The sequence below is a fragment of the Rhizophagus irregularis genome, chromosome 6, assembly GCF_026210795.1.
Source record: "Rhizophagus irregularis chromosome 6, complete sequence".
Lineage (NCBI taxonomy): Eukaryota > Fungi > Glomeromycota > Glomeromycetes > Glomerales > Glomeraceae > Rhizophagus > Rhizophagus irregularis.
The window spans coordinates 4,662,167-4,679,486 of record NC_089434.1 but is presented as its reverse complement, the minus strand read 5'-3'; the positions used below and the strand labels follow the sequence as shown (position 1 = coordinate 4,679,486).

The window sequence follows — 17,320 nt, the reverse complement described above, 5'->3', positions numbered from 1 at the left end:
TAACAATATTTCTATTCAACCAAATAAAGCAAGTCACTTCGTGGTTTATTTTACAAAAAATGAAAATCCAGAACAGAGATTTGTCACACAAAGAGAAAAAAGATGGAAAGATAATAGAAAAAATCTGGCTCTTACACTTGCGCAATTACATATGGAAGAATTAGAAAAATCAAGAAAGAAAAAAATGATCAATAAAAGAAAAGCTCATATTAGTACAATCCAAAGTGAGTGTTAAATGCATAAAATAAAATTAAAATTGTTGTTAATAATTATAATAATTATTTGTAAACTTATAAGTTCCAAATATTGAGGATGCAAACATAACTCGTGAATTTCCGTTGGTAAAGGAACATTATGTGTTTGTAAGATATGGTGATAAAATGTGCATAGGGCGTGTTATATCAGTTTATTTTGAAGCATATGGAAAGCATTGTTATACAGATGAACCAGTTGAAACTATTAATGATATTTCCTATATTTCATTACATGTATATATTCCCATTCATTTTAATGTTTTTAGTGATTTAGTTAAAGAAGGGTGTAATATTTTAACGCATCATATACCATCAAACATAGTTTATCATATTTCAGAAACAAAAGTTTTAATTGATAGTAATATGCTAAAGTTAGTAGGGGACGAAAAGAAATATTATGATGAATATTTTGGTCGGGATGATATTATTGAAAAAATGAAGAAATATTAAATTGTTATCACGAAAAAACAATAAAATGGCAATTGGAAATGATCATCATATGATTTTCGTACTAAAAAAATTTTTTATAAGTCATATGATTGGATTGCTTATTTTTAGGCAATTCGTGAAGTCACATGTTTATTTTGCTTATTTGTATTAATAAAAACCTTGCGTAGAGCTATTATAAAAATTTTGACCTTTCTTGTTACCTATATATATATTGCTCGGAGTCCTCTATACACCCATCTATATATTAGCACACTTTAATTGGTCTTTAACATTTAACATTTCAGCAAGTTCTAATCTTTTTTGTTGTAATATTCCATCAGTTAAAGGAACTTCACTAGCTACTGCTTGTGAATTCTAAATTTGCATAGTCATATCAAGTTCTGGAAACTGAACAGAACGTTGCCAAAATGTATGCGCAGTTTGTGAAATAGAAAGTACTGCTAACCATTTTTAATGATTCTTTCACGTTTTATTAGTAGTTGTTCTTTGGATATCTAATCCAGAATATTTTGTATTAAAAAATGAGGCAACAGCACCTTGACTTACATTTGGATTTGCCACCATATATTCGCAAATTTTTTTTTTTAAGTCAATACTGATAGTAGTACGAGTTTTTTGTGTTTTTTTGGGTAAATAGGCGTTATTATATAGTAATAAAGTACTTAATAGATAAACAAAACTGCACGAACTACGAAAATTGTACAAAAGCGCGTAATTAAATAGAATATGAGGTTTCACAAATTGTACAAATCACGTGATATGGTGTGATTATAAATGGAAAAATTCTTGTATGTTCACTATAATATGGGACTGATAATTAGTGTGATTATACTTATAACTAATATTGTGATTATAAAAGAGGTATTTATTATATAAAAAATCTGTGACCAAATAAAGTGTGCTTAAAAGAAGAGTGTGCTTATATAGGAGATGCTTTTAGAGGAGGTTGACTGTACTGTTACAAATAATAACAATTACGCCATAGGTATTAATTAAAAATTCATGAAAATTATATTACATGTAGTTTCGACCTTGGTGAACATTTTTCACTTAATTTACAAAGTCAATTTACTTAGAGCCAAAGTGCTGAAATTACGCTCTAAAGTTGCTAAACGAAATTTAAAGTTAGTTTAATTATAAAAATTAAAGTAGTTATACAGTATTTTTAATAAACTTACAAAATTTGAGTTTCAGGTAGTTTCTACCTTGTTGAACAATATTCACTTAATTTACAAGGGAAATATACTTAGAACTAAAATGTTGAAATTGCACTTTAAATCTTTGTATATTTTTAAAAGTACTGTAATTTTTTTGATTTTTTTATATTTTGCGCAAAATCTGCCTATTATGAACTTAGAAAAACTTTTCTACTCATAAAATTACGTATATCTTCACTTTTAAAATTGCATATTTCTTTATATTTTGAAAGGATCTTGAAAAAAGTGCGTTTTTAAGGTAAGTTTTTGGTACGTTATAAAAAAATATCATTAAAGATAAAAATTGATAGAACACATGATAATCTATGATTTGCTTGATTTGCTTAATGTTACACAAATTAATTTTAATATGAAAATGATCTGCATGTGACATTTCCAGTATCACTTTGCAAAAAAGATCGACAATCGATCATTACTAATTTTAAACTACATATCACATATTTATCGTCCGGACTCCGGAGCGAAGAGTGGAGCGAGTGGAGCGAAGCGAATATGAACGTTAAACACATATTGGATCACTGGATCACGTGTGAAGTCCGTTTGTCCGCACGCGTCACGTCACTGAAAATTTGTGCTACATCGATAAACAAAAAAATATAAATAGAATAAAATTTGTGATACGTAATAAACAAGAAACAAATTTTATCACCCCGGAGTCCGGACCTATAGTTTTTCGTTTCCTAGTTTTTGTTTTTAATAATCACCCGTTATCAATTATTTAAATTTTATAAAAAATGTCGAACACGAATATGAACACCCCCTCTATTTATGAATGTTTACTTTGTCATCAAAAGTTTTCTTCTATAAGTTTACTTTTAAGACATGAAAAAAGTAAACACAATGATAATAAATTTATACCTCACCGTAATTCCCTTTACTTACCCCCTCCTGAGCTCATTATTCAATATCAAAATGCTTTTATAATACATATTAAAAAGCGGCTTGAGCATTCCATTGGTTCCAAGAGTCTTTCAATCGATGCTTTGCCGGAAACTATTTTTGTTCATTTATTTGAATATGAACCTACTTTTCGATATAGTCCGGCACAGCGAGAATATTACTGCGAATTCCAAGGGAAGGATGGAGAAGAAAGACTCAAGCAAATACTTAATTGCGAATATTGGAATTTTCAGCAGGATAAGACCACAGGATATGGTCTTAATTTTAATTGGTATTTATTTTAATTGGTATATAAGCATTTTTATTTACCTATTTACTCTAATTAATATAATTAAAAAATTAACCATTTTGATTTTTTGTTTAGGTCACTATTAGAACTAAACGAAAATGGGCGAAATTTGAAGTGTGGGATTACAACTTGTACATTTATGGTTGATTCTCGGGAAGAGTGTGTATTACTTAATAAATTTGTTTAGTGTTTAAATGTTAAAGTTTTTTATAATTTATAATTTTTTTACATTTTAGAAATAAATCTGAAACAAGTGAATGCTCAAATACAAATCAGATTAACTACCATACATCAATTATTTTTTTATTTATTTCAATGTATATTATTCTAGTTATTCTAGCAACAATTTTTTTAGGAATATTATTATATTATTATTTAAATAAAATAATTGGTCATTGGTGGTTCTAAAAAAACATAATTTTATATACTATTGATTTTCCATCAGTTCCTCCACCATATTAGTACCCCCAAAAAATAAATGAATCTAAAGTAGCAATAAAAGTAAAAAAAAAAATATAAATTAATAAATTTTTCGAATAAAAAAATTAATATAATTTTCTTTATAGGACCTGATTGTGATTTTTTTTTGCAAAAGAGAGACCTTTTTCTTTTAATTGTCGCAACAATTGGGGTATGTGTTTTGCAAAAACATGCATATAAGGCGGATATAACAGATAAGGTGTAATATCTTTTTTCCAGGAATTTGAGTAGTACTATTTATGCGATCATGAGTGACAAAACATGTAGATCCAATTTTGGGTATCAATTTCGAACTGATCAATTTCTTAAATCTGAAAGATGTGCTTTACGTAAAATCATATATAAGCGATAAAATTCTTTTCACAAATTTTCTATATCCTTTCCACGAATACCTGGAATAAATTGTGATTCTGGAAATTTTTTCTAGCATTATTTTTTTATCTGGACCCATTAGAGAAGTCCAATTCCATCGTTTTCCAGATTTAGATTGAAAAAACTCGAAGTGAACTTTGATGTTTTTAAATACCAATTCAACTGCTGGTTTGATTTATTTGTTTTGGAAAATTCTTTTTTTTTTTTGGTAAGAACGTTACAATTTATTTGCATAAGGTGAAGAGAACTTACACAAAATGTTACATAACTACATTTAATTAATGTAATCTCCTAACCTTTGTTATTCTTCGCAACCCTGAACAAAGTTAACCGTCCTTCTCCTCTAGTCAGTCTAACAGTTAACCCCATTATACTATTGAACTCTAACAATAAGTTAACCCCTCCAAAATAAATAAAAATTTGTAATGATTATTTTTCTAGTTACATTTAACATCGTGGTATATCACGTACATTTTTTGTAAAAAATTTACTATCTACGATATTTAGCAAAACCCACATACACGAAAACTATCTTAAAAAAAAAACTAACCCCTAAAAAAACGATAATACTATTACTTTTTTCCCTCGATTTCTTTACCTTTTGTGGTCTTTCCACCACCTTCTCCATATTGACACTCTTCATTTTATCCTTTTTCGCTAGACGAGTCGCCATCTTCCGATTATTTGCGTCAAATTCTTCGATCGCTTCTTTGTTGGAATTATGTTCGAATGAGGTATGAAAGTAGGTATAATTTGTTTCTTCACTTCCACCTCCTCTTCTAACTGTTGTGTTAACATATCCCAAACATTGCGATCGTACTGTTAACATTTACGCTGCGTGGGATTATGTTATTTACGTTAACTTTGGTCATAGCGAAAAAACGGCGAAAAAAATTGGCTTATCCTTGACAGAGGAAGACATGGTTGATTATATTAATAGTTTGCTAACAATATGCAGGCAAACGCATCTTCGCTAGCAAAGTACACGCGGAGGCCGCTGCTGTGTCCACTTACGCCCTGGCTTACGCGGTCTGGATTTTTTTTCGTTCGTTCTGACTATTCTTTTCATATGACGCATTTCAATAACAGATGGTTCAAATGCAAATACATAAGGATAACGGGGAGCTATAATGTAAAAAATTTCCAATTAATATAAACTCATTTAACATCTCAAAAAAATTAAGAAAAGCAAAAATTATATAATTTACAAGGGCTTTTATTTTTGTTTTTTATGTTTTGCTCAATAGGTCCCGGCTCTTCGGCAACTTCGTTCTATCGTTCTAACTCTTCTTTCCTCTTAGATCCTGGCTCTTCGGCATTTCGGCTCTTCGGTTATAAGGTACGTTTTTCATTTTTTTTCTCTTTTTGTCTTTTTTTTCATTCTTTCTATCGTTCTAACTCTTCTTTCCTCTTAGGTCCCAGCTCTTTGGCAACTTCGGCGCTTTAACATTTTGGCTCCGTTCTTTTTTTCGTTCTTTCTCTTTTTTCGTTCTTTAACTTTGTGCTAACTTCATTTCCTCTTCTTCGGCAACTTCGGCGCTTTGGCATTTCGGTTCCATATAGGTGGGTTCTTTTTTTCGTTCCTTTGTTCTCTATTTTCTTTCTTTAACTTTGTTCTAACTTCTTTTTTTTTGCTTCTTTCTTTTTTGCTTTTTTTATATTTTCTTCTTTTGTTTTTTTTCTTCTTTCCCTTTCTTCTTTTTCTTTATGAAAAAACAAAAAAAAAAACAAATACTGTTTTACTGTATATATATATTTTTCTTTTTGACGCGTGCCTATCATGTAAATATCAAGATTGATACTTTTGCAGTTTTGCGTCATTTGCGTTACAACACTGAACACTGCAGTCACACAATTGTAAATTGTTATTTATGTGGTTAGTCTAAACGTAACGCCCACGTGATTGCAGTGATTTTAAATATTAGAAGATTAGAAAAAAACAATTCGAACCTCCTCGTCGGGTCTCTTCTTCTTGGTCGGCTTGCTAATCGACTTGTTTGCTTCTTGCTTGTCGACTTGACAGTTGTAGATTTGAGAATCGGCTTGATGGGTGACGATTTGCTAGTCAACTTATTGGTCTTGTCACTCGGCTCATTCGGATTACATGCTTCGAAACCAATTCGCAACTTGTTTCGAACTTGCAATTTTAAGTTCGATCCCTTCGATTATTGGTTTAAATATAAAACGTCATGTGCATTACATAATATTATCACATTTTAATCGGCATGAGATCAAAATTCATACTTATCACGAAATTTTAAATTAGTGAATTGAGCCAAATCGGCAAATGTTTTTGAAAAAAAAATCCTTTTATAAACGCTTAAAGATAGTTAGATTATTTTTTGTAAGAATTAAAATTTATCTGTTATGAATCAAAAACTTCAGATTAAAAATTTTGGAAGCTATACATGTTATGACGACATATATCTCCACCGAATTAACTATGCCTCAGCTGGCATTATGTGATGCGATAGCATATGGTCAAAATTAAGATTTTAAAAGCCGCGTAGTGTAGTTTATACATAAAATATTGAAATCCCTGTTATTGTATGCCTATGGCTAATACAGAAACAATAGATGCATATTTTCTTAAATGATAGGGAAGCCTAGCTCATTTTACATCGGGTTATATAATTTAATGAACAATGTCTAGTATGTTATTAATATAAACTTATTATATTAGTCAACCAAACCAATTCCTCAGAGGATTGAATAAAGAGAATAGCATCAAATCTGAGAGGATTGGTGTCAAACGAGATATTGAGGAACTGGTAAACCTGTTGGAACGTGTCGAAAAAGAAAGAACTGCGCCCGGCAAGGAGAGACAAGATGCCTTGCAGTATCACCAAGACCATTATATCGAGCCTATACAATTCCCGTCAGTTACTACATCATAAGAACCAGTTATCTTGAAGACAATATCTAAGCATGCAGTCACGTAGGAGGATATGGATCGCCTGCCTCTGCGATCAATATTTTTGATTTTGTTCAGATTTTCGTAGAATTTTAATACTATTTTATTTCAAGGCAAATTTTTTATGAAAAATCCAGGTATCAATCATTTATAATTATTATTTATGTAATCGCATTACCAATTTACCATTCTTATTATTAAGCGAACCATATTACAATTTACAATATTAAGATACCGGTATATACAGTATATAATAACCGAACTAATTATAGAATACAGGTAAATACCGTTAAACTCATCTGTCTTTGATTCATTATTTCCATATAATGAATTGTGATATCTAATTTAAGATACTAATAATTTACATGAAATATTTTTACAAATAAAATTGGGATACTATGAAAATACATTTTAGGAGTTTTATCAGATAAGAAACCTTTATTTTTCAGAATAGGATGGGAATATTAATGTTAACGGACGAAGTACAAATTTGAACGATAATGATTAATGAGTAACACTGCATATTATGAACAATATTAATTTCAAACTATAAACGCGGAAACTGGTTATATTGGTTAATTTAGGTTGAACGCTTTCATTAATCTTTTATCGGAGTACCGGAAATCAAATTTTTTCCTAAGAAAGATTTTAGATTCCGTAGTAAAATTTAAATAAAGATAATGATTTTTGAAATTATTGACAAATCGTTTTTTTGTGAAAATGTTGATCAAATTTCGTCCCATCTCTTATTTACTTGTGTGCTTGTGTGGAATAAAAAATTTATTTCGTACAAATGTCAATGTAACGATTGTAACATGTCATATTCTAAATTAATCAATTTATTGTGTCCGAACTAGGAATAATCCTAACAAATTAGTAAGTTTCATATGATAATTTGATACAAAGCAGTAGCTGCGTAGCAAATGTATCGTTCTTATACGATCAGGTGCTATGTTCTTATACGACGTGTATGTCACATAATATAGGTCGTATAAGATAGTATGTCGTACACGTATAAGAAAGATACATTTGCAGCTGCGTAAGATACTTATAATACTTATAGAAGATTTAGATCATTAAACATAGATTATATTATAACATAAACGATTAATGTATATAATATTAGAAAAATTTACTTTACAACAAACTTATTAAATTGTATAATTTTTAACTAAAACTCATATATTGAAATATAATAAATTTGCTCATGCGGCAAATTATAAAACTTGGCTTTTTATCTAGATTACAATTGAATAATGGTAATTAGGATAATAATTCAAAGGAAACAGGACAAAAATCCAAGAAATTTTGATTTATAAATTTATCTTAAAATGGCCTTCTTAAGAAAATCGGATTTTAGTCATCAGCATTACGAACATATAATGCTCTCCATTTATTTTTTCTTTCTCAGACATCCGCTTCCAAATGTATGATGCAGCTGGAGTGATCGCGTAGCAAGCCATTTACGATATAAAATGAAGCAATTAGGTTGCTTCTTTCTTCGTATTTCACGAATTGGGATATAGGGAATATATCTCGTCATGATTGAAGATGTAAGGAAACAAAACTAATCATATTTATATTTTTTGGAGAACATCTTTACGAATAATAAATTGTTCTGATCAGAAATTACAGATAAAATTTTTTACAGGAATATTGCTCTAATCTCTGATTAAAGTATTAAATTCTGGTCAAAGTTAGCAGTTATTTACTTTATCATATTTTACGTCTTTACATTTTTCATAGCATGATTATAAATACGTTTTCAATTAAAAAACCAATCATTATTAAATACAGGATCAAACTTTATTGATAATTTTTAAAGAATTTTAGAAACAGTAAAGTAAATAATAACATTATTAATAATTTGGATTTTAAAGAACTTTAGATTTATTTAAAGACAAAAATTTAAATTTACATGATTAGATATATTTTAAGACAAATATTATATTTAAATGTTTAGATATATTTTAAGACAAATATTTAAATTTACATGATTAGATATATTTTATAACAAATATTTAAATTGAAGTGATGGACCAAAAAAATTTAAGATTATCCTCTAATCCCCCGTGTATTCCTCTATATTAAGTCACGGGCCGTTTACTTATAACATGCATATTAAACGGGCCCGTGACTTTACTTATAACGCGCTACTTTTCCCGCGTCTTTTCCCCGCCGCTTTTTCTTGGGGATGTTTTAAGTATGACACGGCACGCTATATGTTGCGTGCCGTGCCCCAATTATCCACGAATTTAGTGGATGTCGTTTCATATTGCCTTCCTGAGGACGTTTTTGGTCAGTAATTAAAGAAGGAGTATTGTTAAGTTTATAAAGTTTAATGATTTTAATGATTTTGCTAATCATTTGGTTAGTGATTTAATAATTTAATATTTCAAAATTTTATTTTTGTCAATTTTATAGAAATCCATAAAGAAATTTTTTTTCATTTATATATCTTAAATTTACTTATAATTTCATGTTGTTACCAATTTAATTAATTAATATAGTTACATTACCCCTTTAAACAAAACAGCGAGGGGTCATTTAGGTTTCGAATTTAAAGTACAATAGATATTATCTTTCGCAATCTTTTGTTACAGGGACTATAAAGGAAATTATCAATCAAAATAGTAACATAAATTTAATCATTTAACATTTCATATTTCAATAAATTATAATAATCGGAATTCCTTTAATTCATCACAATCGGAATTATCGCGTTATTTAAAAAAATTATTCCAAATATAGATCACAAGAAGAACGAAGCATGTATTAATTAACCGAATTCAGCAATTCATCTAAATGGATTCGTGTACTTCGAGATTTCATATGGTGTAACATTTATTAAAGTATTCAATAACGAAATGGACCAGTTATAGTATGAATAGTATGAATAAGCATTCAAGATTCATATTTCTAGGCCAAAAATATCATCATTAATTAAACAAAATAATATGAGTCATTCAAATATAGATAATCAATAGGTAAGGTTGTAAGCTTATATCATATGTTTATCTCACAAAAATCAGAATTCAAAAAGTATATATAATCCCAAAAATAGGTTACGGGATCGGGAATTTATTAAACAAGATGGATTTCAAATTTCTGGACCAGTCGTATTTCCTACAGTAAAGAGTATGGATATGCATAATCTTTTATCATTCATACAAAAATTACAATCCGATATACGAGATAGATTATCTAGAATAAAATTTAGACGAAAATACTTTCTTTATTTCGTTCAATTTTTAAAATACAACCCATAAAAATAAATTTTATGAACAAAAAGGAGAAATTAAATTAGCCGAATGCCATCACTATTGTCCAATCATCAATCCATTTGAATGGAAGATCATAATGTATTTGTACTATCTGTCTATCTCACAAAGTTTAAACTTTAATACATTAATGATGAATGTTTATTAAACAAGGTATTTCTTTCAAATGCAACTTTCATTGGTATGAGTCTTTTATTGTTTCGGTTTAAAATTTCAAACCTTTTTAATCAATGAAACTAAAGAACGTCATAAAATTAGTGTTACAAATATCAATAAAATCTTGTCATCTCATCGAGGGTTTAACTTATATATACGAAAATACAAGAAATCCTGAAACAAGGTCGAGGGTAAATTACATCTCAACACTACCAAAATGAATAGAATCAACAAAATGAAGCATGATCGTGGATGATGATATCGATTACATATCAAACAAAGCAACATCTGAACAGAATCAACGAAAATAAAGAAGCAACGCCAAAAAGAATAAGATAGCCATTAACATTTCGCTTCCGAAGAGTCCAGGGTGCCGTTTCTACAAAAAAAAAAGAAAATAAAAGAAGGTTAGTAAACATTCCTGAACTAAACAAAAAAAACGACAAGACATTTACCAGGAATTCATTTCTACTCCGGGGAGTCCAGGGTATCATTCCTACAAAAAAAAAGAACAAAAGAACGTTAGTAAACTTAGTAAACAAAGAAAGCAAAAAAAGAAGTAAAAAGTTCTATTTCGTATTTTCGCTATAAAAAACACCGATAATTAACATTTATCACCTTAAACTTCTTTATTAGTAAGTTAATGAATGAATGGCCTTATGAGTGTGCCACGTAGAATGAATCTAACAGTACTAAATCTTACGGTAAAAAGGTGAACGCCAGAAATCGTATATGGTCTTCTTTGTCATTCCATCTATTCCATATGTACTTTATAATATTCAAGATAACCTGAAGGATTGGTCTTGGAAATAATTATTTATCTTCCCATCTTATCCATATCATTCTCTTTTCTCATTTTTTCTTAGCAATATCAGCAATTATAACGTGTTATATATTATTTCTTGCTCTTCTTCGAACAGATGATTAATTTGAATTCAACATGTTTCCGAAACTCGTATTGACAATTTTCTCTCCTGGTTACTTGTTTTCATTCATTTTAAATAAACCAAAAATGTTTCAAGTCTCTCACCCCTGATTGTTTTCAGAAATCTGTTAATTTATGTTCATGCTTAGAGAAATATTTTGAATTGACTCTACAAATTATAACACGGTGATCATTCAGTCCCGCGGCGTGTTTTTTTAATCATCCGTTTAATTTGTTCATTTGCTTCGCTTCGTGAATAAGGTACAAATGGGTTTGAGATCCTAAACGATCCATGTAAATTTTGCTGTCGTGATCGAAATGTTTTTAGAAGCTAAAGAATTGGAGTAAAATTTCCATGATTGTACATTCGTTCCTAAATTAAAAATTTAATCAACATACGAACTAATTAAATGAATTAATTAAAACTAAAAACTAAATAAATTTAGAATATTCACGATCAAAAAAAAGGTGAATTAAATAAAATTATCGATATAATACCAATCTTTCCATTGATTAGTTGCTCTTTAAGACATCGAGGTTGGTAGTTATGCAGAATTACTGGACCTAGCTTGTTTATTTAAAAAAAAAAAAGAGTTAAAATTGTAAATAAAGCACTATTATTATATTTAGCACTGATTAAATACCTTGTCAAATAAAATTCTATGTACAAAATGTGTGGAAGTATATACAAGGTTTTTGTGTGCTTTGTGCACAAAAATTTTCTTGGCCATGTGCGAAGTTTCGCGCGCGCGCAAATTCCGGACATTGAGTTTCAAGACAATGGTAATTCCTAACAATTAAAAATAAAATAAATAAAAAAATTGGGTTTGACTTCAAAAGATATAATTAATTTACCATTATCATTACCATCAGTATAAAATAATTCTTTCTTGTGACCAATTTTCCTTCTTCAAGTCCCAACTTTATCTTGACTGTTGCTAAATATAAGTAATTCATCAACCATCATGAGCTAGATTCGTTCCCTATGAAACTATCGGCAATCATCCCACTTAAAATTATTTTATCAACATGACGTTTCAATATAGTTTCACAACTAAACAATCAATTAAAATTGACTCTTCCTGAGCAAAATTTGCCTTCTTTTCAATAAATCCTATATATATATATATATATTATACAATGAAATTAACATCCATCTGAAATAAATTCAATTAACTTATAATTCCTCCATGTTCCCGAAAATTATGTGTACAAAATCCTTTCTCTATATCCCATACTTTTACTGTACTATCAAGTACTATTAGCTGATCCTGTTGAATCATCCTATACGAAGTATAAGTTAAATAGTAATGATGATAGAAAATTTGTTGACATAGAATTAGTGAGCTACCTTAAATGATCTCATGCATTTACTGTTTCTATAATTTAATTATACATTTAAACAATTCTCAGACGGCGCGTTAGACGAACACTGAAAACGTTTGATGAAATGTTGAAATGGCATGCTGGATAATGAGATCAACTGGATGTATGCATTAAATCTTCTCATATCTTCAAATTCCAATTATGAACTTTCAAGTTCTTAAAAAAAATTTAGTTCTTTCATCATCATTTTTGTTATTTCTTAATTTCGTCTCATATCCAGCTCTAATTAATAAGCGCTTGTCAAATCACAAAAAATATTTTCTGATTTTTTGGATTTTTTGGAACGAGGTTGAGTAAAAAAAAAATTGTGGAACTTTGAAATAAATAAAATAAAAATAAAATAAAATATTCGCATTTTTATTTGAACTATAAAAAGAAATACAATACACATTGTTTTAATCAATGAAGTCCTATCCAAAGAGATCAAAACTATAACTGGAGTAGTAAATGGTACTTACTACCCTAAAAATTCCTTCCAAATATGTATTAACTGGAAAATAAGAATGTCCATGATATAAATTCGAGAATCAAGATCTGCTCCAATACAATATCGAAATATACCGATAAATGCAATAATACCCGTGAGCACTCGAACATCTCAACTTATTCAACCTGTTCAAAATCCAATCCATCTGTTACAAATTACTCGTCCAGTATTTTAGCATTATTCTCATTATTCTGCACCCGTTCATATATATCGCGTATATATCGCGTGGAGCAAAGAATCAAGAAGTATTCAAGCAGCAGCTCATTAGTATTAAACAACATGAAGAAGGTTCGGTTAAAATAATCTATCTCACCCTCATATGCACCGTTTAGACCAGTTAATCGATCTGCCATTCTTCACAAAGCGCGCCATTGTCTTGTTCTGCGACAAAGTTGATTGCGTATTGTCCTTTTGAAATTCCTGTTCTGGAAACATTACTTTGTAAATAGAATATTGTCCAATTCGAATCTTTTTTTCTGTTGGATTTTCTTTTACACCCATTCGAAGATTCATTTGTTATACCAATTGTTTTTGAATTAATTGTCTAACACCATCCTCGATTATTATTAGTAAATTGTTTACGGCTTGTACAAAAAAAAATCGGTCTTATTTTAATTGAAAAAATTCAAGAAGAAATTTCCAACAATTGACAGATGTATAAAAAGCCTCAAAGGAGATCACCAAGATGTCCCGATCCCGATTTTCAGGTCCTCCTCCTCCTCCTCCTCTTCATTATTATTGTCGCCATCACCACCATCGTTATCAATTATCATTATCATCATCATCACTATCATCACCATCATCATTATTATCCCCATCATAATTATCATTATCGTTATTATTATCAACATCATCATAATTATAATTACCACCATTATTTTCATCAAAATATAAACGCAAGTACCGCAGGACCACAACTTTCCATTGACTTATGGCATAAAAAACAAGTAACGTTATCTGGGGAATTCTTCGACAGACGAATTCGAAGACTTTATTGGAAGTAAAGGCAATCTCTGTCTATAACTTCAAAATCATCGATTATTTGGTACAACATCGTCGCTTCTGAACTGTGAATGAGAAGAAAGTTTTACCGCTGATTTAATCCAATTAGCGATGGTATCTGTAGCCGCGGTGTATGTGATAGCTTCGAGATCAGAAACAGTACATGTTTATTCTTAGGATCATCCCTCCAAGTTTGGGTTCTATTTAATAAGCACTGTAACGCATTATATGGACATATTAAAGAATCTTCTTCATATCGTCCCACGTAAAGCTTTTTTGCTGAAGATTTAGATGTATTCAATGAATGTGATTTAGCTGATTTGTGTTCCTTCGGATCTCTACATTCTAAAGTGTATCCTGAGCTAGATGACTTAATTGTTGTAATATTCACCTTCTTTAAGTCTCCTTGCTGTAACTAGGGCTAACAGGAAGGCTGTTTTGATTATCAGGTTTCTAATGGACATTTTGTTGTTAGTTCCCAATTATTTAATATAATCAAGTGGAGGTGTTATATTTGTAGGGTCATCAGAGCGAATTGGTGGATTATCGATGTGAATAGATAACACCGTTTTTGCGACATCCATACCCGTCTACATGTTCGTGGATTTCACTAACTGCGGTACGGTAACCCGCGATTGTGTTATAGGCAAATCCTTCCGCATACGTATTTTATAAGCGCAAGTAGTGGGATCCAATGATCGTTCAGCATACCAATATATCCATGTCTGTAGACGATGAAGGTTGATAGTTTTCTGAAAAGCCTTTATTTTGGTACCGTGTCCTGAGATAATACACGTGAGAATTTTCCACTTCGGATTTCGTAGTTGTGTCTCCTCTCTATTCATTAACTGACTTAATATAATAAATATAAAATAATTTTTCTTCATCATTTTAACTTTAAAGAAAAAGAAGGTTAAAAAATCTTTGAAAAAAAGAAACGTACCTACTTTTAATTGAATTAGGAATATGGTCTTAAGCGGAGAACAATATGGTAGTTGCTCCAACAGGTGTTGCTGCTTTTAACATTGAAGGCAGCACTATACGTTCGTCACTTTTTGTTTCAATATGCGGGTAAACGTTGAGCTTGAAGGTGAATCTTTAAGAAACTCAAAGAAAACTAAATATATAGAATATTTAATAATCGATGAAATGAGTATGGTAGGACGCCGTTTTCTTGCTATAATTGATTTACGACTGCGGCAAGCATTCTGGATCACTACAATATTTCCTTTGGTGGCCGATCCATAATTCTTGTTGGTGTGGGAAGCTTCCTCCGGTATGTGGTGTTCCAATGTATTCTCAGGACTCTCGAAAATCAGATCATTTATCTGAGGATGGTCGTAGTGCCTATAGTCAATTTCAAGAAATTTATAAACTTGAGGCTATGCAAAGACAACTCACAACAATTCAGAAATCTGTCATACACCTCTTTACCTGCAGTTATTTTAGTTTTATTTGACAGTATAACGGTCCAACTCTTAGGAATATAGAAGGACTCCACTACATGCATTACATCGTCCCGAGGAGGCCGGTCCTTTGCAAGATTATCATCATTGATTACGTCATTGTATTTTGATTGCTTAATAGTATAATTCATACCATCAGTTTTTGGCCAACTGAAGGCTTAATAAGAGCTTTTCGAAAAGAATATAGCTTTCATTATCTTCTAGTTAACATTAGCCAATCCACCTCCTTACTATACACAAAAAGCCAAGGGTTTGACCAATTCGTCAAGTTCACGGCCGACTCTGTATTTAGTTCCTTACTAATCCTGAACAACAATAAGTAAACCAAACGTTTACTTTTTAAGTCGATCAAATAAATTTGTTGTATCTCATTGACATCATCGTTCAAATCCGACATAATTCCGCGAGCGAAGATTTTGGCTTTTGCAGTTTGAGCTGCGCTAAGATTAGCCTTCAGATGAACATTTTGATCACGTAATTATTAGACGTAATGTGCAGTCGCAATAGTGTATGATTCCATTCTCTTTAACTCTTTATCAGCTATATAGGACATTGCATCGGCAGCTTTATCGTTGAACGGTAATCGACGTATTTTTTTTGTTATTTTGATAATGTGCTCCAATCTTTTTTGTTAAGCTCAACTATTGAGTATTTGCAATATCCATATCCATTTCTAGGACAGCCAGAAATTAAATGATGTAACCATTCATTCTTTTTGCTCTTAAATTTGAAACCTTTATCTCGGTTGCTAAGCCATCTTTCCAAATCTTCCAAGAGTTTCTGAACACGATTGTACGGTTTTAGATGATGCGAGTGAAACAATTGCAGAAATTGCATCAAAAGTCTCTTTCAGAGGCGCTATATACCGCTTTTTTTGTCCACGTTTCGTTTGCTCGGGAGTTCAAGTACAAAATCGGCATCAACATAAATCTTTGGTTTTATGTTGTGTAGAAGTAAAGATCTTAAAGCAGAGGATTCTTGGGAAGTAGAAGTTTTGATCTCCGTCTGATTACTAAAATTAAGATTATCAAGCCGGATTAGCACGTGTATATGGTGTAACACAAGTAATCAAGTCCGATGAAACATTCGCTAACGTTTCATATTTTTCTTTCCTTTAGACGGTTAATTTTCGCGTAGGGTTTCGTAGGAATTTGGTAGGGATTTTCTTATTTTTTTTTTTCAAAACCATTCTTTTAAAATGTTTATTAACGTTTCTTTCTTTTTTCTTTTAGACGGATTTTCTTTAGGTTAGTTTGGACGCGTATTTTTTTTCGTTTTCTTTAATTTAATTATTTTAACGACGAATACTTACAGTTCGCTTTTTAGGCGGCTTATTCATTTATTCAGTTCATTTAGCAGGATCGTTGAACTTAATTGACTCACCATAATCCGTCATTCCTTCAATCTTCAATCTGAACTCACTCCAACTTCTCTTTTTGACAAGACTTATTATCAAATTATTTATCATTGTGGCGGAAACCTTTGCCGACATTATAAGAGTTCAGCTGATAAATTGGCCAAAGCGTATCTTACCACTACGATGTCTCTAGTTAGGACCAAGATTAATGAATTCCCTTAATTATTCTTGTAGTTGGAGAAGCCACACTGCGCAAAGATTCCAAAATTTTCTTGGCTGGTTTCGGCATTGTGTACTGTAAGTTTAGTGTAACTCCACTTTTTAATTTTATTTTTAGGACTTTTGGCGTATTGGGTGAATGGGAAAAGTGAAAATGGTTGTAGA

General features: G+C 30.5%; 3 protein-coding genes across 3 annotated transcripts; all 3 read right to left on the bottom strand.

The window, feature by feature from the left end:
• Positions 1–4,452: 4,452 nt before the first annotated feature.
• OCT59_026689 (uncharacterized protein) lies at positions 4,453–5,314 on the bottom strand (the record flags this gene model as incomplete). Its single annotated transcript, XM_066143352.1, has 5 exons — positions 4,453–4,494; positions 4,561–4,781; positions 4,977–5,087; positions 5,171–5,234; positions 5,306–5,314. The coding sequence occupies 5 exons, from the start codon at positions 5,312–5,314 to the stop codon at positions 4,453–4,455; spliced, it is 447 nt and encodes a 148-aa protein (XP_065992879.1).
• Positions 5,315–11,519: 6,205 nt separating this feature from the next.
• On the bottom strand, positions 11,520–12,108 carry OCT59_026688 (uncharacterized protein; the record flags this gene model as incomplete). The annotated part of the gene is made up of 5 exons (XM_066143351.1): positions 11,520–11,611; positions 11,737–11,806; positions 11,883–11,898; positions 12,018–12,028; positions 12,094–12,108. The coding sequence occupies 5 exons, from the start codon at positions 12,106–12,108 to the stop codon at positions 11,520–11,522; spliced, it is 204 nt and encodes a 67-aa protein (XP_065992878.1).
• A 3,329-nt stretch (positions 12,109–15,437) lies between these two features.
• OCT59_026687 (uncharacterized protein) lies at positions 15,438–15,976 on the bottom strand (the record flags this gene model as incomplete). The annotated part of the gene is made up of 3 exons (XM_066143350.1): positions 15,438–15,460; positions 15,548–15,736; positions 15,811–15,976. The coding sequence occupies 3 exons, from the start codon at positions 15,974–15,976 to the stop codon at positions 15,438–15,440; spliced, it is 378 nt and encodes a 125-aa protein (XP_065992877.1).
• Positions 15,977–17,320: the final 1,344 nt, after the last annotated feature.